At 44.9% G+C, this 22,618-nt stretch overlaps 1 protein-coding gene across 1 annotated transcript in view; it reads right to left on the bottom strand.

Moving 5' to 3' along the window:
- Positions 1–20,193, bottom strand: part of LOC147734920 (membrane-spanning 4-domains subfamily A member 4A-like) — a 72,466-nt gene extending 52,273 nt beyond the window's left edge. The window contains exon 1 of the mRNA XM_086953687.1: positions 20,059–20,193. Within this exon, the coding sequence (XP_086809813.1) occupies positions 20,059–20,162 (104 nt within the window). The 5' untranslated portion in view covers positions 20,163–20,193. The remainder of the gene's footprint in view (positions 1–20,058) is intronic.
- Positions 20,194–22,618: the final 2,425 nt, after the last annotated feature.

Below are 22,618 nucleotides of genomic sequence, written 5' to 3'. Positions count from 1 at the left end.
CACCACCTTGCCTCGCCAAGGATTTTGCATAGTCTCCAGTGAGACACCAGCAACTAAGTTTTTTACATTATTGATTTCTTCATGCCCCCTCTGCCTGCCATAGGTCTTTTGGGCCATAAAAGCACACCAGCATTAATTTTTTAAATTACACAATTTGTAAATCCACGATTTGTAAAGCATGGCAAATCACAGTGAGAGTCTCAAGGCCTTGAATTGTGGGCACAGGAGATTAAGTGAAATCCCAGAATCACAGGCTGTTTAGCCAACACCAAGACTCAAACCAAGACTCAAACCTCGTTCCCCCAGCTCAGGCCTTTACACAACACCCTCTCCTGCACCCCCTTCCTACTATAGGCACACACCAGGATTAGTTTTCAGGATTATTCTTTTTTGCTCTGCACTGCATGCCTGCCATAGGTCTCTTAGGAAATAGTCGCACACCAGCATTATATTTTTAAGGATTATACAATTTTTCCCTGCACCTCCTGTCTGCCATAGGTGCACACCAGCATTCATTTTAAGGATTACTCCCTTTTCCCTCTACTCCCTACCTGCCACAGATGTTTTACTGGCACATAAAGTACACTTTTAAATCTGTTTTTGAAATATAGTATGTTATGGTTTTGTTTCAAATGGATATAGCATTGTTAATTATTTGTGATAATCTCACTAAATTATATTTTCTGGGTGAATAATTCAAACAGCAAAAATGCCACGTTTCACTGAATGTTTTTATTGTTTGTTTGCTCTGAGATGCACAAGAGACATCACCAACAGTACTGCCAGACCAACTGAGTCCGCCTCTGAATCCCCTTGTGCAGCTAAATGACAACTGCTGCAGCTTGAAGATGGCCCCAAGAAAGGTATTCCTGCCAAGAAAGTGACCAGTGGGGAAGAGAAGAAGCACATTTCCGTCACTGGCCATATTACCTTTTTCAAGAGACGTGTTGTGCCTGCAGCACCGTCCTCCAGACAGCAAGCTGGGAGTAGCATTCTTGTGTCAACAACGGCACCAACCCAACCTAAGCCCAAGCCCATGCCTCTCATTGAGGCAGCCATTGCAGTCATGGTGATGAGCTGTGAGTCTGAATTGGATTTGTCTCAGCTGCAAAGTACCCAATTGTCTCAGGAAACTGAGCAAGGTGGACAAAAGGAGCTGCAGCCAGCAACAGTTCTTCCTGAAATAAGAGCTGAGCAGGAGGTTGAGGTTCCTGTTGAGTAAGATGTAGTGTTTGAACCACTGACTTCACAATCTCCAGCAAGAAAAAGAAAGTTTGCTCTACTATCTTTTCAAAGCCCCCTTCTGATGATCTGGTCATGGATTGGACTCCGGCCAAGCCTGGGACCTGCCACGAGAGACAAGTGAAAAGGAAAGTTCATGTGAGCCTTAGAATTATGGAAAGTGACAGTGATGAGGATTACCCAGTGATTGTCACTATGGAGGGCAATTCAAAGAATACCGAAATGACCCTTCCTATTCAACCTGCTCAGAAGTATGTTGCACTGGTTCCACCACCACCTCCAGCTTCCATATTTGTTAGGACCCTGCTGAGGCCCGCATCCACCATTACCGTAGTCAAAAGTATACCATGCAGAGAAGCAAATGACATACTCACCTACCTCCAGTTCTTAAGGCATTGGCAGTGGCATGCTTAAAAGTTGCTCCTCCCTAGTTAGAGACTTCTTTACAATTAGTCAGCAGAAGGATAACACTGCAGTTTGCTCCATTTGCCACAAGAGTGTTCATTGAGGTAAGACAGGTTCACATTATGGTATTGCAGGCAAGCATCCCAAATGAAAAAATATCAAGCAATCCGGTTAGAGGAGCGCCTTAAAGAGATATCTGCTGGTGGGGGTGGAACAGAGAGGAAGCAGCTTCAATCATGCTGATAAACGGAGGTGATGAGGAAGAAGAGGATAACAGCTTTACTCAAAGCAGCCCTATCCCCTGCAGTGTGGCAGCATCACCCCCGTCAGCAACCTAAAATTGCACAAGACTCAGATACAGACAACACTCCATACAGTGATTCTTCCAAAATACCCATTGAGTCTGCTACTGCCTGGTTCTCTCCAGACGTCACCTCTGTCAGAGGCACCACAAAAGTAATAAATTCAATCTACTTCTACGGTCATGTTTAGGATGGAGGGGCCCTATGAATGCAACTACCCGAACATAAATGTAAATAACATTAAAAAGGAAGCTGACTAACATGTCAGCTGACTAAAATGTTAGTGCTGGACCACCTCCCTTTTTCTTTTGGGGAAGGAGTGGGATTTTTAGAATGTATGTCGCCCACCTGCTCAAAATAGAAGATTTCCAGCCAGACCTCTTTTGCCAGAGCTCCTGTTCCAGTGCTCCATCAAGATGTGCTGCAATTGGTTTGCCAATCTCTACAGCAGAGCGCTGTTTGAACTATCAACTTTATATCAGATATATGGACCAGTTGTCAAGCAACAGATTGCTTGTGTATGACACACACGAGGTCTCTTTTGTGGGGATTAGTCAACAGCTATCTGCAGGTCTCAGCCCTAAAGAATTTACAGGCTTTTGCGGCAAGCAACAGAAGCAATGTTTGTCATATGGAAATCTCATGCAGCTGCAAACGACTTGGAAGACTTTAACAGCAAGGTGTTTGAATGGGTTTGTCCCATAGGTCTTTGAATTTTATTTGTTGCTATGGCCAATGGCAATAATATCATCAAGCATTCGGCGCATTGCATCAACCTGATTGTTCAGAACTTTCTCAAAAAAGAAGACATAGTCAGCGACATACTGGCCACCTGCAGAAGAATCTGCACTCATTCCAGGCATTATTTTAAAGCCCAGAAGCAGTTGAGGATCAGTTAGCGTGCTAATAGAGTACCGGTTGAAGCCACATACAGAAGGTGATAACATGTTGATACTCTACAAACAGATCACCAATAAGGTCCTTCAAAGAGGAGGGGATGCAACTGGGAGAAGAATGATCATGGAGATGAACAAATGGGGATTAGCCAAATGCTTGACACAAATGCTACTTTCTTTTGAGGTTTTCACATAGGAGATCATCAAGCAGGACAGAACAATGAGCCAACAATCCAGCTGTTGTATCTGCTGCAGGACTAGTTAAAAAAGGTGTTGCAGGGGGGAGGAGCCAAGATGGCGACCTGAACGGACGCTCGATTCCCGGCTCCGCTGGCTAGTGCGTTCTGCACCCACATCCTGTTCACAAACCCGTGATTTTGCAGCCGCAGACGGTAGCCGCGATCGCGCTGAGGCGCTGGGTGTTTTCCCGGAGTCCCTGCCTGCCGGATTCCCGATGATAGCGCTGTGCCGAGCGCTGGGCTCCATGGCTTTGTTGTGAGACCGGCGCCATTCCCTGCCGTTGAGGACCTCCGAGACGACGACCGCCTGCACTGACCCGGGGAATGAGATCGTTTCCGGAGCTGGGGACCTGGGACGAAATCCAAGCGCTGCACTCAACGGTCCCGTCCTGGTGAGCCGAAATGGTGAGGAGCGGGGGTCCCACTAGCCCTCGTACCGCTGGCCGAAGCTGCAGCCGAGCTACGGCGGCCATTGGAAGGGTCACCTTGCGGTTTGTCCCCTTCTTGCTGCGCGGCGGTGGTGTTCCCCCCCCGTGCACCCCTCCTGTTACGCTCGGCTCCCACAGCTAGTTCGAGCTCCCTGGGTCCCCTTTGGCTTCCTCCTGGAGGGCAGCCCCCCTCTGCCTAGATGCCCTACATGGCGGCTGCCTCCTGCGCAACACCGATGGCTGACTCGCCCGCTGGCATTATCTCGCCGCTTGCCGGCGACCTGGAGGCTCCATTGTGGCACTCGCAGTGTATGGAGCGGCAATCCAACGTACAGAGAGTGCCAACGCGCCGAGATGTTATGGACGCGCTCGTTGCACTTCAGGTGGAACTGCGGTCACTTTCTGCGCGGCTTGGTGACCGGATGGACGGTGCGGTGCAACAGTTGCGAGGGGACGGTGTGCCAGTTCCCTGGCGCAGTGTGAGATCAACTTTCCCAGCTGACACGGACACGATGGATACTGTGATGCCGGCCGCTGTAGACGAGGGGGAGGTAGTTCCCCGAAGTTGTGAATCCGACGCGGGGCTGCTTGGTGACTCGGATGGGGATACACTGTTGCAACTCCCGGCGGAACTTGGAACTTTGTCTCTAGTATTGGTGTTGTGCCCCCGACCCTCGTTGCTGCCACATGGGTATCCCCCTGCGTCTACTGCATCCCGAGTGCCCTCTCTCCAGCATTTGCCCGGATCTACTCTCTGGCACTCGGGTCTAATTTTTCTGATGGGTTGCTGCTCGGCTGTTACAATGGGACGGCCATTTTGCCTCTTCTTTTCCCATCCTCATCGGCGGTGGCCATTTTGCTCTCAGGTACTTTGTGAAGCTGGCTCTCCTCGATTGCCGAGTTTTAAGGAACGCTCGCGCTCTGGACAGGGCTGATGTGCTAAACTTAGTGACCGGGACTGACAGGTTGGCGGGGACACGGAACGGGAACTAGATCATTTGTGTTGTAAGGTGTGATTTGATAAGCCTCGCCCCGTCTTTAGCTATACCGAGACTGTACTTGTTTAAAAAAAAAAATTTTGGGGTGGTGGCGGATTGTAGGGCGGGGCTGTTTGGTAATGTTTGCAATGGGGCCGTATGAGCCTCTTTTCTATCCTGCTGACAACAACGTGTGCTTTTGGTGAATTATGGTACATTTTGCTGCACCTGTAAGACTCCCTGAAGACTCATTATATGTTTTTTCATAACTGCGTTTGCACTAATGACTGGCTCACAACAGCCGCGAATTGTGTGGGATTGTGTTTCTGACTGGGGTGCCGGGAATGGTTTGATTGGCTCCTCCTCCCGCTTCACTTGTAGTTTTTGAGGGTAGCAGATTAGGGTGGCCTTTTCTCACTCTCTATATCTCATGGTAACATTTTATTACTTTTCCTTCTTTTTCCTTTCTTCCTTTGGCTTGAACTACATTTCGGGTTCTTTATGGGGCGACAGGCACATTGTCGGGGGGGGTAGGCCGTAGCCTCCGCGTTGGTGCAGGGTGGGGGGGTAGATTACATTTTTTGTATTTAGTTTCTATGGGCCTTTTCTCTTATTTTCCTGCGCTTTCTCATACTGTCTTCCTTTCTGGGTCTGCGATAGGGGGTGGTTAGGAGTGGGTGGCACTGGAAGTGGCACGAGCGTGGCTCCTGTTGACCGATTTGTTTTTCTGTTGTTTTGCCGCTTTGACGACGAGCTTCACGTAACTGATATTATATCTACTGTTGCCTACTCATGTGGACTCAATGTACGGACTCGGATCTCCTTTATGCCTATCCTTCACTGACTTTTCTTTCATCAAAAACTTTAAAAATTGACCTTTGCTTATCCTTCTCCCTGGCGGCATGTCCTTTCCAGCGTAACTGTGTTCAATTACTGTCGTAACATTTGATGCCGTCGGAAGACCGTAATGCTGACATCTGTGCTCATAAGTTTTGTGGCCGGCCGGATGGTTGTAGGCCCGTATTTGTACTTCTGCAACATGCACAATAAAGGTCTCAAAAAATTTAAAAAAAAAAAAAAAAAGGTGTTGCAAAGGTTCACCAGGGTGAGCAAAGAAACATCTGAGTTGATTCTGAGCTTAATCCTTCACTTTGCTGTTAATAAAAGTACGCAAAGAGAAACTGTGTCATCCAAAGAGTATTCTGTGCCACAATACGTGATCCACAGTGCAAAAAAATATTGGCCACTTTCACTACTTTTTCAGAAGGGGATGTTTCACAATATAAGACCTGGAAGAGGAACGACTGGAAGCTAGAGGCCCGGGCAGATGTTCTAGTGTGAAGCCTTCACCCTCCAGATGGGGCAGTGCTGTTGTCTCACAGCTGCCAACACACCGGCAACAGAAGAATCAACCCAACCTCTGCATTGGCTTGATTTCAAGTGACAGGGTTTAAGTCAAGTGCAGAGGCAAATGTAACAGAGACAAAGCAAGTGGCAGCACCAATGACCATTCATAGGATCATCCAAAACTACCTGGATGACCAATAAAAACCCATTGGTTTATTGGTATGGAAAGATGTGCCAATGGCCAGAGCTCAGCAGGCTGACAATAAAGTAACTGGCTTGTCTGGGAGCCAGTGTGTCTTCTGGGTATGTGTTTAGTGCAGCTGGCACATTTGGCACAGTCAGAAGGACTAGTCTCTTGCCTCAAAACGTTGAGAGATGGACCATGATTAAAACAAACCAACAATTCATATAGCAAGATTACACTGTCTCAGGAGCAGCACAGGAGGAGGATGAGAGGTAAGTGGGCCGAAGGTGCTTGTCAGCAGAACCAAAGCATGCTCTCTACTGAGCTATGCATCCCTTAGCAGAACTGCTGCATCTCCTCAGCTGAGCGACACATCCCCGAGCAGAACCAACGCATCACAGCTGCTGTGTGGATTGGACCCATCGCAAAAGACACACATAACTGCTGTATGTTGGGATTGACGCTTCGCCTTCAGAGCTGCTGCTGTGCAATGCTTTTCTCTGTGCAAGCTCCTTGCATCCCTCTTCAATGGCAGCCTCAACTGCAACGAAATAACTACATTGTAACTTCAATGCTCATTGGAACTGACACATCGCCAAAGCTGCGCCTCGCATCCTCGACACCAGACTTCACACCAGTCCTGTTGACAGAATCCTCGATGACGATTCAACAGGACCTCGCACCACAGGCTCGCCACATCACCACTACTGCATGATGCATCTTCATCGTGGCTCCATGAAACGTACCGCAACCAGGCATTAAGGTACTTTGTTCAGTGTGCCTAAATGGGTCTCTGAAACCAACCTGCGTAACATCATGGGCAGCCTGAAGTTGTGACATTGTTCCAGTCCAGCGGGACCAGATATCTCCCAATAGCGCTTTCTGCATTTTGGTGCTACATTTCACCATAAACTTCAATAACTCAGGTTATACTACTTGGATTTTGTTTTGTTTGGTCTTATTCTGTTTATTAAAGTCAGTTCTATTTTCTACCTGGTGTGGGATCTTTTTGTGTGGTGTTTTCAATGTTCTATTATTTGAAGTGTTAAACAAAAACACTTGCCTCCGAATAAGGTCTGACTGCTCTGTGCCAAGTAAACATAGTGTGAACACAGGTTAATTTAGGATTTGCCTGCCTCTTACCCTGACTAGGATTGTGGTTGCTGCTTGAAAAGGGATCATACCCCAGTCAACCAACAACCCAATTTATAATACCTATAAGCCCCTAGTATATGGTACAAGATGTACCCAGGGCCTGGAAGTTTAATTCCACAAGTGGACAGCAGCACCTCTTGTGCTATCTACTATACAGGTAGTGCAAACATGACTCCAGGCCTAACCCATGTAGCAATGTAAAAAATGCAATTCGAACTGTCAGAATTAACCCTTTTGACAGTTGGAAACCTTCCTTATAAATATTTATAGGTCACGCCTAGGTAGGCCATATGCCCAAAGGTCAGAGTAAATGGTATATAAAAGTAGGACATGTAGGATTTTAATGCTAACACAAGAAGATGATGGACGGAGCGCCAAACTTTTCAGACACTCACCCCCAGTCAAAAGATCTGGGTTGAATCCATCAACGTTCTTTAGCTCACTGCGCCACCCCAGTTCAGACACAGCTATATGATAAACAGTCTTGACTCGGTGCCTCATGGGAGCAGTCCAGCCTGAACTGCCAAGCCATGTCTTCCCTGGACCGGAAACAAGCATCCTGGGACTGGTTTCGGGGTCACACCCCTCATCAGCCAGGCTAGCTTGAATCCACTGGCTCTTAATGTTAAACATATCCTTACTGTGAAAAAGGCCCAATAACCATTTTCACTAAAGCAAGGTTTGGTGTTCCATATGAAATATTGAGTTACTTTATTACATCTAATAATGTTAAGTTTCAGTTAGGAGCTTCTAAAAAGATATCTAAACAGCTACTTTTAATATTTATTAAAGACTCAATTCAACAGGGGAGTCGGATTTTTGATAAATATTAAGCATAAGCCAATTTTTTGAAAGTTACCTTTTCCCTGCCTCAGGCTTCTGGAGCCCCATTTGCTTTTCCACTTCACGAAGCCAGAAATATATTTCTCTTGACCGGATGACCAGTGGAGTTGGGCCCAGAAACTGGATTAACTTCAAAGAGGCCTGTCCTATCACAGGAAAATTTTAGCTGACAACTAAGGAGGATCCTTCCTTTGTCCCACCAGATGGGACACTCAAAACCACCTAGCATTCAGAAAACAACTTAAAACCTGGATATTCGACAAATAACTCCACTCCCCTCCTCAAGCGCCTTGAGACCCTCTGGGTATGTAGCGCGCTATATAAATTAATTGACTTGACTTGACTTGACATGTCTGTCTCTGGGTTTTTACATATAACACTGGGGGCACACTTGAAAGGCAGGGAAACAGCAAGTCAAAGCTGTTCTTGTGTATCCACTGTCTGGTTGCTGGAAAACCCTGTTTTACTTTACCAGACGTATGTCTCTAGGTCTATAGGGACTACAGTCACTGTCAGAAACAGGATTTTATTAGATATGGGAGTTCACTTGAATTATCATAGTGCAGCCCCCTTTCCCACACACACAGACCTCAGAGTCCAAGTGTAGAGTGGCCAAAGACTTACACCACCTTGAAAATGCCAAAAGAGGGTAGGGTTAGCCTGAGCAGCTTTTATCCCATTGGTAAGGGTGTGCCCAGGACTCATTCCCACACAATAGCCTAGGTAAGTGATACTCAAAGTAAAGCCCGTGGGCCACTTGCCGCCCGCTTAACCTTTACATGCAGCCCCCAAGGTGAACAGCAGCACTAGATACAGTTTAGCTGCGAAACCCTTATATTCAGATAAAACGTTAAATAAACATGCAAGCATTTATTAACCTGCAAATAAATACTTGCCTGTTTATTTATCAATTTTTAGATCTTCTTACACAATCCCAAAGCCACCTAGACACCCTACCACCTTCCTGCTGGCATACGTGTGTCCCTCGGACACACCACAGACTGTAATTTGAGAACCCTGGGCAAATGTTTGAGAGTACTCATGGCCTAGGTCAACTCGATCCTTGACTCTCATTGGCACTCTGTGGTTCTTTGGTACTATTCCTTCTTAAAGCTTTAAAAATTCACATCTCTGGTTTCCTGATTAGGTTTTTCTTTGGTATCATTTTGTGTACTAAATTGTACTCTATTTTTCCAAAACTTTTTTGTTAGGTTGCATTTCAATTTTATTACTGTTTTGGTATTACTTAAATAGTTTCCACACTGCCCTACATTAGGCCTATCTTCTCTGCCCCAAAGCTACCAGGGGGTTGTGCACATATTAATTTAATGTCTTTGAGGTGGCTAGTCACCTCACCCAAATATTAATCCAGTTTTCTACAGTGAGCCATGCATCGTAAGAATGTGAAAAATTACAGTTTGGTATAAACATCATAAAACTACTTATGATTCTGCCTAGATGATATAAAGAGAGTGAGTCCAGTTTAAGGGCAGATAAATCCTGGAAAGCAGAGTGGCCTTCTGCTGGTGCTGGAAACTGAATAAGTGTATTCTAAAAATTCACACTGACTAAGCCTGCAGCTGGAATTATTTTAGGAAGGGCTGAGTGGTTACTGTTTGTGGAAACTGAGAGGCTATTTTATTACCTCAAGAATAACAGTCAAACAGTAGTATTGATGAGCACCATTTGCCAACGCTTTTACCTCCAGCCGCGGGGAGCGATTAAAGATTATTGCTGTTTATTTGGAAACATAGGCTTGGTTGTTGTTATGCCCCATGGTCGAGTGTCAGTGCTCTACAAGTCAGTCTCCCTGGCCTAGTCCTAGTGTTCATGCATTGGTGTCTTGGGGTCCTCTTGTCTCAGGGCCCGATTCACAGAACTAACTTAAGACAACATCCTAAACTTACTACTTTTGGTATGCACAGAAGTTAGGATTTTGTCTTAAATTTGTCGTAAGACAGACTTAAGACAAAATCCTAACTTAAGTCTGTCTTAAGTCTGTCTTAAGACAAACTTAAGACAAAATCCTAACTTCTGTGAATACCAAAAGTAGTAAGTTTAGGATTTTGTCTCAATTTAGTTCTGTGAATCGGGCCCAAAGTGTCAATAAACTTGTGTATCTTTCAGTGCCCATGTGTCCTTTTACCTCTATGCACCAATGTCAGTTTCAGCCACAATGTCTGCCTGTCAGTGTCCCCATAAGGTGGCAGGATCTGCATGCCCACGTTTCCTTTGCCAGTTTCAGTTTCCCTGTGTCAATGTCCTGGTGCCAGTATCCCCATCTCAATGTCCATGTCATTGTCCTCAGGACAGACCGCATTGAGAGCATGCCAAGAATTCAGAACTGTTAAAAGGAGTAAACATTATCGTCTGACACCAGGAGTGTGCTTGCATTTTTCATATTGTTATATATCCTCGTCCTAAACAAGCTGCACCCATGATTACTAAGGATAAAACAAGAACTCAAGTACTATTCGCAGACAGGAAAGTTGTACCATCACCGGGCAGTTGGCAAAATAGCGCGTTGGACTTTGCGTGTAACTACTGTATTAAATCCTTTAAATGTGGTACATATTGGTACCTTAAACCACCATGTTCTGATTGACAGTAGTAAAATCTAACAAAGGAGGGCGGGGCATACGAGTTTAAATATTCTTGATCGATACTTCAGAATTTTAGCATGTCGAATATACATTTTGTGCATAAAGTGGCAGGTAAATTGTGGGTTAACAGACGGCATTATGGAGTTTGGAGTTCTAAGCGAGGTTCACCTATTATGTCAATGTACATTGGTTATCACAGGGAGGAGGAGCCCCGGGCTACACCTATTAAGACTTGAGATGTTAGATGGTCATACATTGACGAAAATGTTTGAAAAATAGAAGGTTGTCATGATCGAAGGTAGGCACAAGAGAATTACGCACGTTAACTTGATTTACAATAGACATCAGCCCGTAATTTTGTAACATCGAGGGGAATGTAGCGGTCTATATGTAAGAAAAAGCACGATGATGTTCGATTTGTTTCATGTATAAATTCGTAGCGCCATAACATGGCGCATAGCGGGAAAATGTTAATCAGACAAAAACGTTTTGACAATAGTTATGCAATGCAAAATATATGGTTGGTTCATGTTAAATTATGACGGCTATGTTTATTTAAACTTATAGTGATCCCCTGAAGAAGAGCAACCGTAAAAGCTCGAAATGCATTGGGAATTAGAAGATTCACTGAACGATTTGTTTAAGAGTATGGGCATACGACAGTAAGAGGTTTTCACACAGCTGCCGTGTAGAAGCATTTATACTTTTCAATCGTTTACCATGTAACCAGTACAACTGAGGAACGGATTGGATACAGTTTCAATAAAAGGATTGAACTTTGATTAAATGTGTGGATTTTTGAAACACGCCATTCCGGCAATTGCTGTGCTCTCAAGTCTGAGGCTTACCCGCTTCAATTTCTTGTCTAGTATTCACCCACGTGGTCTCAGGACAGACCGCATTGAGAGCACGCCAAGAATTCAGAACTGTTGAAAGGAGTAAACATTATCGTCTGACACCAGGAGTGTGCTTGCATTTTTCATATTGTTATATATCTTCGTCCTAAACAAGCTGCACCCATGATTACTAAGGATAAAACAAGAACTCAAGTACTATTCGCAGACAGGAAAGTTGTACCATCACCCGGCAGTTGGCAAAATAGCGCGTTGGACTTTGCGTGTAACTACTGTATTAAATCCTTTAAATGTGGTACATATTGGTACCTTAAACCACTATGTTCTGATTGACAGTAGTAAAATCTAACAAGGGAGGGCGGGGCATACGAGTTTAAATATTCTTGATCAATACTTCAGAATTTTAGCATGTCGAATATACATTTTGTGCATAAAGTGGCGGGTAAATTGTGGGTTAACAGACGGCATTATGGAGTTTGGAGTTCTAAGCAAGGTTTACCTATTATGTCAATGTACATTGGTTATCACAGGGGGGAGGAGCCCCGGGCAACACCTATTAAGACTTGAGATGTTAGATGGTCATACATTGACGAAAATTTTTGAAAAATAGAAGGTTGTCATGATCGAAGGTAGGCACAAGAGAATTACGTGTGTTAACTTGATTTACAATAGACATCAGCCCGTAATTTTGTAACATCGAGGGGAATGTAGCGTTCTATATGTAAGAAAAAGCACGATGATGTTCGATTTGTTTCATGTATAAATTCGTAGCGCCATAACATGGCGCATAGCGGGAAAATGTTAATCAGACAAAAACTTTTTGAAAATAGTTATGCAATGCGAAATATATGGTTGGTTCATGTTAAATTATGACGGCTATGTTTGTTTAAACTTATAGTGAACCCCTGAAGAAGAGCAACCGTAAAAGCTCGAAATGCATTGGGAATAAGAAGATTCACTGAACGATTTGTTTAAGAGTATGGGCATACGACAGCAAGAGGTTTTCACACAGCTGCCATGTAGAAGCATTTATACTTTTCAATCGTTTACCATGTAACCAGTACAACTGAGGAACGAATTAGATACAGTTTCAATAAAAGGATTGAACTTTGATTAAATTTGTGGATTTTTGAAACACGCCATTCCGGCAATTGCTGTGCTCTCAAGTCTGAGGCTTACCCGCTTCAATTTCTTGTCTAGTATTGTCCCAGTGTCACCATTCCAATGTCATTGCAACGATGTTACTGTAACTGCCCTAGTGTCATTGTCTCACACGATTTTTTGCTGTGTCCCAAAGACCGCTATCAACTTCCTAAAGGCTGTGTTAGTGCTCCAGTGTAAGTATGAATTTCTCTGAGTTTCTTTGTTAGTGTAACCATATCAGGGCTCTTGTGTCTGTGTCCACCCTTTCTGTATTAGTGTGTAATGTGTAGGCCTGATTCACAGAACTAACTTAAGACAAAATCCTAAACTTACAACTTTTGGCATTCACAGAAGTTAGGATTTTGTCTTAAATTTGTCTTAAGACAGACTTAAGACAGACTTAAGTTAGGATTTTGTCTTAAGTCTGTCTTAAGTCTGTCTTAAGACAAAATCCTAACTTCTGTGAATACCAAAAGTAGTAAGTTTAGGATTTTGTCTTAAGTTAGTTCTGTGTATCGGACCCCCAGTGTCTGTGCCCCTCCAGCACTTTCCATGTGTGAATGTTGGTGCTGTATATGCATGTGGCTCTGTGTTAGTACCTCCATGCTGGTGCCCATGTATTGTATCACTTGCATCAGCGTTAGCATCAGAATCCATGTATTGTAGCATCCCTGTGCCACTGTAGAACCCCACTTTTGTCAACGTCTCAGCATTAGAGTTAGTGCCTATGTGTCAGTGTCCTTCTGTTTGTTTCTCCCAGCTAATGTAGATTAAAAATACTTCATTTAGATATCAAAGTTCATCAAAGTGCCGACAACATAATATAATAAGGTATACAAATATAAAACAATTAAAATATAGTAAGCAGGCAAGCAATGTCTCACTATACATAACAGTAGTTTCATAAAATGGTTAAAAAAAAGTAGATAAGGCTCATAAAATACTTCTTTAAATTGTGAGTGACTATTACAATGTGAAACGATGAGTTAGCACATACATATTTACCCAACGAGACCTTTGGGCTTAAATACTAAAGTTGACAAAGTGCGTTATTTTTGCAGCAATTCCAAGTTAAAATGGGACTCAAACAGACTAAGTCCATAGTTTAAAACTAATGCTGTAACATACCAAAGTGCTGTTCTGTAATAGAATAGAGCATTCACTGTAATACAGGGTTAATGATGAGTATGCCGCTGTGGTTGAAACCCTTGTTTGGCCATGCCACTGTGGCTAAAATCCTTGTTTGGGAGTGCTGGAGTGGCTGAAACCCTTGTTTGGCTATGCCGCCTTGGCTGAAACCCTTGTTTGGCCATGCCTCTGTGGCTGAAACCTTTGTTTGGGAGTGCTGCAGTGGCTGAAACCCTTGGCAGTGTTCCAGTGCCTGATATCCATGTCAGTGTCCCAGTTTCAGTGTGATCGCCTGAGTCTATATATCGGTTTCCCAGCATCAGTGACCCACATTAGTAAGAAGGCTCAGTACCCCAATGTTGTGTCTGACCAGAGAGTGTTTTGTGTTAATTTTACTGTCTCATGTCACTGTCAAGTGTTGTGTCCATGTGTCAGTGTCAGTTTCTTAGCATCCCTGTGCCCCTCTGTGTCGAGTACCATACCCTTGACCCAGTATCAATGTGTGTGCCGTTTGTCAGCGTTCCAGTGTCATTGCCCTCAAGACGGTATCCCAATGAAAGTGTTGAAGTTCTGTTGACAGGGTCCAAGTGGCACTGTGCCAATGTCTGTTCCCTTGTGTTGATGCTACTGTGTGATTGTAGTGCTGCTGTGTGTGTCCTAGAGTAGTGTTGGTGTATCTATGCTCACAACGTAGTGGCGACCTTTGTGGCCCGTGTCAAACGTTCCATTATCACCAAGCCCACGTCAACATCTTCATATAATTTGCTGTGCCCCAGATTCAGTATTCTGGCATTCATGTCCCTTGACAGTGTCCCATTCTCAAAGTCTCCGTGTCAGTATCTCAGCACCCCCCGTCAGTCACCTCAGGTCAGTACAGTGCTGTAGCATATCCTGTCGCCTCCTATGGTGTGTCACCGTTCTGGCATAATGTCCTAGTTTCACGATCTTAGTGTCAGTAACCTTTTGTCGTAGCATCCTTGTGTCAATCTCCCAGTGAAACTGCCCAGTGGCAGTGTCCGAGCACTAGTGTGTCAGTGTTCCAGTGTTCCAGTTCCCCTGTCAGTACTGGTGCTCCTGATTCAGTGTACCCTTGGCAGTATCCTAGTGCAGTACCCCAATGGCTGCACCAATGTGCAAGTGCCCCTGTGTCAGTGCCCCATTGTTAGCGTCATAGTCTCAGTGCTCCTCTCTCACTGTGCACAAGTCAATGAGCCCGATTCACAGAATGAACTTAAGACTCAATCCTAAACTTACTACTGTTTTGGTATTCACAGAATGCACTTACTACTTTTGGTATTCACAGAATGAACTTACTCATTTCGGTATTCACAGAAGTTAGGACTTCTAACTTTAGGACTCCTAAATGCCTTCTGTGAATACCGAAAATCCTAAAATTACGATTTTTCTCAATTTAGTAGTAGTAAAGTTAGGACTACTAACTTTACTACTACTAAATTGAGAAAAATCCTAATTTTAAGACTTTTGGTATTCACAGAAGGCATTTAGGCGTCCTAAAGTTAGTAGTCCTAACTTTACTACTACTAAATTAAGAAAAATCCTAATTTTAAGACTGTTGGTATTCACAGAAGGCATTTAGGCATCCTAAAGTTAGTAGTCCTATCTTTACTACTACTAAATTGAGAAAAATCCTAATTTTAAGACTTTCGGTATTCACAGAAGGAATTTAGGAGTCCTAAAGTTAGGAGTCCTAACTTCTGTGAATACCGAAATGAGTAAGTTCATTCCGTGAATACCAAAAGTAGTAAGTGCATTTTGTGAATGCCAAAAGTAGTAAGTTCATTCTGTGAATACCAAAAGTAGTAAGTGCAATCTGTGAATACCAAAATAGTAGTAGGTTTAGGATTGAGTCTTAAGTTCATTCTGTGAATCGGGCCCAGAGTGTCTGTGTCGGTTTCTGTGCTCATGGGGCAATGCACCAAATCAAATCAAGGAACTAATACTAGGAAGGGGGAATGGTCTAAAAAGCCTCATTAAAAAGTAGGGCTGGGCGTACTTTGGGAAGTAGCGCTACGCAAAGCTACACAAAGTACACTTCACACTACGCGAGCTACGCAGAGCACTACGCGAACTGCGTAGTACCCTGTTCGCACTGTGCAAGCTGCTGTTTTCAATGTTTGCACAGTGCGGACAAGCCTGCGGCACTGTGCAATCATTGAAAACCGCATCTTGCACAGTGCGAGCTGTACTTTTCTGCAGCTGAATTAGATTTTTACTCGAGTTGCAACTTTCTCAACGCAGACTGGTAGTTTCTCACCGCGAGCGGTCGCAAGCATACGCGACCACTCACAATGAGAAACCTGACCTCCCCGCGTTGAGAATCTCGCCAGGAGGTTTATTTTCCACGCTCATGATCGGCAACTTGATGTTGCTGATCGCGAACGAGGAAAAGGTCTCGACGGGATGTCATTTTGCTTGCTCGCGGTCGCCAACTTGACTTTGAGGACCGCGAGCAAGCAAAAAATGACCGCTGCACTACGCAACGCTATGCTACGCATGCTTGCACTGTGCTACGTGCAGTTCGCGTAGTGCGAAGTAGAGCAAACTTCGCAAACTACGCTAGCGTAGTGTAGTGCTTTGCTAAGGTTATTAAAAAGCCAAGTATTCAGGCTACACTTAAAAGAGCTTGCATCCTTACTTTCAACCTGATCCAAAAACAAGTGATGGTGTCTCTTTGCTGGTGCCCCTATTTCACTCCTGATGGACCTTCGTCAGTTTCCTATTTTCAGTGTGGTTCTCCGGAATCAGGCACTAGTCTAATTATCCCTCATGATGTTTTTGCTTGGTTTGCTCATTAAGCACTTTTACCATCCTTGGTCTACCAAGCATTAAAGGGATGGAAAAAGGCTGAGGGTAAAGAGAGAGAGAGGCCCACTTCCAAAAGGGAGAGTTAAGAAATACAACATGCAATTCATTAATGCATACATTACAATAACTCATTCAGCATTATGATTATCCACCATATCATGCTGATTTCTGCAGAGGACCATAAAGGAACAGTTTCCCTGATCATGACATTTAAGAACCAGCTTGAAGTTTGTTTCACAGTGAGGTACGGGTCTTTAATTCTATCCTACATCTGGAACGTGTTTATAAGAGAAGGAAGTATGTGCATAAGATTTTGCTTTCAAAACAATTTCTGATCTTCTGCCAGTCACATTTATAGACAATCATTATTGGGGGTACCAGGCCCTCTGTTACTGTGGCCTTGGCCGGAACTGTCAACTTTGTTTCATCCAGGAAGCTACGACGCGCATGCAGTTCATGAACCTGGCTCTGTTATGTCCATGCTTTGACCAAACTACAACACCAGTTGGGTGTCATAAGCATAAGACAGAATCTCTAGACCTAAGAGCTTAAGAACCTCTGCCAAAGGGACTACATATGTTAAAAAGCACCCCACAGGTGTTTCTAACTGTCCTGGATTTGAAAGGGAGAATAGAAACTACTTGGAATCTACAATCCAAAAAATCCCTCAACCAGGCCAAGGCCTGTGATTGCACCCCAATTGCATAAAGCAATTTGATCAACACTGCATTCGAGACTGTGTCGAACGCAGCAGAAAGATCAAGCAATATTTTATCAGCTTAGTTTGCTTTGTCCAAACTGGTCCTGATAGAGTCGGTGACTGCTTGTGTTAATTCAGTGCTGTGGGCTGCCCTGAACCTTGACTGGGAAGACTCCAGTATTTGGTTGACACAAAGTGGCCAATTTCTCCAGAAACCTTAATGGGGAACAGCAGCAGGATTGGCTGTTAATTAGAAAAGATAAGCTGTAGATTTTTCAAAATGGGTGAAACATAGGCCAGTTTCCAAACTCAAGGTACCTTAGCCATTTTCAAGGAGAGATTAAACAAATCAGTAAAGTGAGTCACAAAAAGAGAACAATGCGAGGAAAATATGAAGGCAGGGAGAGGGAAAGCTGGAGACCCGACTTGACTTTAAAAAACAGCTCAGGAACCCCTTCCGAAACTATAGTAACAAAACTTCTCAACTGACCAGGAGACTTTGAAGTTGGACAGATATTCTGCTTGAAATTAACAGAAGCTTGTCTGTTGGTAAAAATCCTATTATATGTTACTAATCTTATATGGAAGTAGGTGGACAAAGCTACACACATTTCTGGTGAAGCTGGGACTAATGTATGACTGTGGCAGTATTAGTATATTCTTTCAAAGACTTAAACATCTCTTTGGCAGAATTACCCACATTCTGAATTTTTGTGATCAAAAAACTTCTGTGGGCCGCCCATTAGATGTTTACAATAAGTACATTCAATTCAGTTCAGATGTTTTTGTATAGCATGTAGCTACCCATTCAGGCCTCCTAGCACTGCTTAAAACTCATCGCTGGTTTACTAGAAGTTCTTTAAGAGTAATTTAGCTCAAAATGTAGAAAACATATGTCTTCAGGAGTTTCCTGAAGCTGAGTTTGGATTGTTCTAATCTGAGGACAATAGGGAGTTTGTTCCATAGCTCTGAGCCCAACCCTCTTCAACATCTTCATGCGCCCACTTGCAGCCATACTCAGAAACCACGGACACAACATTTTCTCCTACGCCGACGACACCCAGCAGATTCTCACTGATGAACCTACAGCCGTGGAACAACTTTCACGATGTGATGAAGGCAGTAGCTACCTAGATGAAGGAGAGCTGCCTCAAACTCAACTCCAACAAAGTCCTCATTCTGAGCTCCGATCCATCTGCATGGGATGACTCCTGGTGGCCAGTAGCTCTCAGACCACCTCCACACCCTCCGACCATGCACACAACCTCAGCATCATCCTCGACTCCTCGCTCTCAAACTTACAAATCAATACTGTATCATCCTCCTGCTTCCACACGCTCTGCCTGCTGTGGAAGGTCTTCAAGTGGATCCCCACTGAGACCAGAAGAACGGTCACCTAGGCGCTCATCAGCAGCAAGCTCGACTACGGCACAGCACGCTATGCAGAACATCTCCACCAGACTTATAGGGGACATCCCCCACCGCAGATACATCTCGGGTCACCTGAGAGACCACCACTGGCTCTTCCTCATTATAAGAATCACCTTCAATCACCTCACACATGCCTACAAAGCCCTACACAACAACGGACCCAAATACCTCAACCACTGCCTCTCCTTCCACACACCCAACAGACATCTTCATTACGTCCAACTGGCCCTGGCCACTATCTCACGAATCCACAAGCCCTCGCCAGGAGGATGATCCTTCTCCTACTTTGCTGCGAAGACCCAGAACTCCCCGCCTTTCCACCTCAGGCAAACGCTGTCAACGCCTCATTTCTGGAAGGACCTCAAGATGTTGCTCTTTGACTGAACTGCAACCACCCTCCCCAACGCCTAGAGACCCTCACAGATGATTAGCTGCACTATCCAAGAACCTGATTGATTAATTGATTGATTGGTGGCAGTAGTGCTCCTACTGTGCAGTTTTATCCTCTTTAGTGCTAAGATAACATCCATGTTTTTATCGCTTCGACAGGCAAGGATGTATGTCGTTACAACGCATACTTTTACAACGCATACCTTTACAACGCATTTTTTACACCGCAACATCCATTACAACGCATTCCATTACAACGCATGCCATTACAACGAATTCTTTGAAACTACCTTTACAACGCATTCCACTACAACGCATACTACATTTACAACGCGTACCATTACAACACATACCATTACATTGCATGTATGGTAAGTATTAGATAGTGTAGGGGTAAAAATTACTATTCTAACTCCAGGGGGTGCAGCAGTAGGGTAAGAGTTGGATAGTGTAGGGGTAAAAATTACTATTCTAACTCCAGGGGGTGCAACAGTAGGGTAAGTGTTGGATAGTGTAGGTATGCGTTGTAATGGTATGCGTTGTAATGACTGTGTTGTAATGACATGCGTTGTAGTGGTATGCGTTGTAGTGACATGCGTTGTAATGGTATGCGTTGCAATGGATGTTGTGTTGTAAAAGTTTTGTTGTAAAGGTAGTGCTTTGTAAAAGTTGTGTTGTAAGTGTTGTTTCCCACAGGCAAAGACCGTCAATGGGCAAGGATGCCCATCCATGATGCACCGTGGGCATTCTTGCTATGGTGGTCGTCACCCTGGCCTCAGCTGGCTTTAGTATAACAGTTATAATCTTGGCATATTGTGGGCATCCAAGGAATGATGGGGCCTGTTCCTGGTGTAATGCTGGTAATTCTTGGCACGTGTGTGCATTCTTTGCTTGGCAGCCCCTACAAACGCTGTAATACTGACATTGGCACAATGGTGGTAGTTCTTGGCATAGAGTGTACGTACTTGACATGGCGGGTCCCAGGCTCTGGGATGATGCTGGCCTCAGGAACAGTGGTCCAGTTCTCGCCATCTTGATAGGGCTTCAGTCTGTGAAATGTGGGGTCCATCTGCGCCTGCGGTCCGATCAATCTGCTATGAAACACGACACCTGGGGATGTTTCCATCCATTGTATATTTTTATTAGCATCTCAAATACTAAGAGGTATTCTTCTTTTGCACAACAAACATTATACATCAATTCATATCCGGCCAAACATGACGTCTTTAAAGCATTAGGTCAGAATAACAGAGGCTGCAGGGGAGTGGGAAAGAGTCCACGCTCTCTATTCCTTCTACACCACAAGCACCTCGGGATGATTTAGCTCTTAATGTTCACCCTTAAAATGGCATAAACATATAAACAAAGGGAGTGACCGCGCAGGCGCACTGGCCATGCAGTGCTTTGCGTTTCGCTGGAAGGCTCTCCAGGGATGACGCACTTACAGTCTCTGGAGAAATCCTTTCTAAGAGCTGGAAGGAAAATCACATACTCAGCCGCTGCCCATTCATTTGCTGGCTGCTTTCTTAAGGGAAGCTGTTTTAGGAGTGGGTTAGGATGGATGACCCTTGTTGTATCTGCTGTACTGTGACTAGACAATGTTGTCGTGTGTGCATACTAATGTTCTTTAAATGACACAGTATGTATGTCCGCCGCATCTCCTTGTCACTACGGGTGCTGGCACCTTTTCACCTACAAAACACTGCTGTCATGTGTGTTAGTCTAATTAGTTGAACTGAAGCAAAACAAAACAACAACAAAAACCAACAGCACCCAAAATGCATTCGCTATCACACAATTGTCCAGGACTGTGAACAATGTCCTAAAGGCTTGGGGCTGCGTTTCCACCCAGCGCCACGTAGAGAAGCCTCTTGTTGTCCACCTTTTGTCTCTTTCTCCTCACCCACGCACACAAAGCCCTACACGACCAAGGCCCGAGCTACCTCAACAGCCGGATCAACTTCTACGCTCCCAAACGCCACCTCCGATCAGCCAGCCACGCCCTCGCCGCCGTCCCCCGCATCCGAAGAGCGACTACAGGAGGAAGGTCCTTCTCCTTCCTGGCCGCCAAGACCTGGAACTCCCTCCCGACCGACCTGCGCCTTACCCAAGACCACCTCTCCTTCAGGAAGAAGCTGAAGACCTGGCTGTTCGAGCAGTAGCGGCTCCCCCCCCCCCCCCCCCCCCCAGCGCCTTGAGACTCTACGGGTATGTAGCGCGCTTTATAAGTGTCACTGATTGATTGATTGATTTCTTTTTTTGTCTGTCTCTTTACGTTTTTATCTGACACACAGACTCACACAGTCTCTCTCTCTTCCTGCAGTCATTCTTCTATCTCTTTATTACCAAAGTCTCGTGCCCCATTCCCCCTACCTTGGTAGTTTGCGCCTCTTTCTGATTTGTGCGCGCTGTTCGTAGCGCCTAGAGGTCTCGTCTCTGTTGAGGGCACCTCTCGTGTCACTTCTCCTCGGCCCGATTCCCGCCTGCTCTCTCCTCCTTCACCCTTCTGGTGCTTCGGAACTTCTAGCGCCTCGAGGTCGTGCTGAGATGCTGCGGATGGAAGCCGAGTGGTACGGAGAAGAGAGGCGGGAGGGAGGCGCGCATCCCGTGCCCTGAGCAGGTACGCCCCGGAGGCCCCAGGTGAGCCGAGAGGACACGCATGGCAACGGAGCCGAGTGACCGCATCGGAAAGTAACACGACACCCGCTGGGACCTCATTAACAAACATGTGGCAATCGGATGCCGAGGCCTCGGTTCTCTTAGAGGAAGGCCCTTTTGGGGAGGCGAGGGCAGCTTACCTGCGCAGCCCGGGGAGTTTTACGTGTGAAAACCCGCTGAGACAAACCACCTCTCGAAAAGGGCGGGGGTCACACCCCAAATAAATGTACTCCTAGCTTGGTACTTGAGTCTGGTGGCCCAGCATCGGTTCTGCTGCTATCTCTGTCTTGTTGTGTTTTTTGTTGTTGCGGAGAGTCAAGAAGGAACAGTGACCTTTGAAATAAACAGGAGAGGCAGACAAACAGACCCAAATCTTGACTGAATTTCCAAATGCGAAACCAGACAACTTGGAATCAATCTGCTTCCCTGCTTGTCCAAACTGTATGCTTCTAGGTGCCCGTTTCAATCCACATTCTCCCTTTTCTTTATTATCACATATGAGCGCCATTTGAAATACTTGCATTTATGATGTGCACTGTACAAACACCTTATATAGTAGACTGTAACGTTGCCCCATCAATACTAAGAAACGAGAGCATGTTTAAGGTTGGCATGACTCCTGACTTGCCTCTCAGTTCACTAATGGCATTGTTGTTGGAGTGCAAGTCATTTTAATACATGTCTGTCCGTGCAGTGATTTAATCTGATGTACTAAGGTGAACCACTTCTGCATGTTCAAGAAACACAATATTTTGAACTTTGAAGAGATTGTATCATATTTTTATATAATGTTTGTTGCACGGAATGCATGCCACATGTTTTATGGCTCGGCTCAGGCACGGACTCTCAGAGGCAGGCCGGACCCAT

This window comes from Lissotriton vulgaris, chromosome 1_2 (genome assembly GCF_964263255.1).
Source record: "Lissotriton vulgaris chromosome 1_2, aLisVul1.2, whole genome shotgun sequence".
In the NCBI taxonomy this organism is placed as follows: Eukaryota; Metazoa; Chordata; class Amphibia; order Caudata; family Salamandridae; genus Lissotriton; species Lissotriton vulgaris.
Note: the sequence above shows the minus strand (reverse complement) of the source record. Positions and strands in the feature narration are given on the sequence as shown.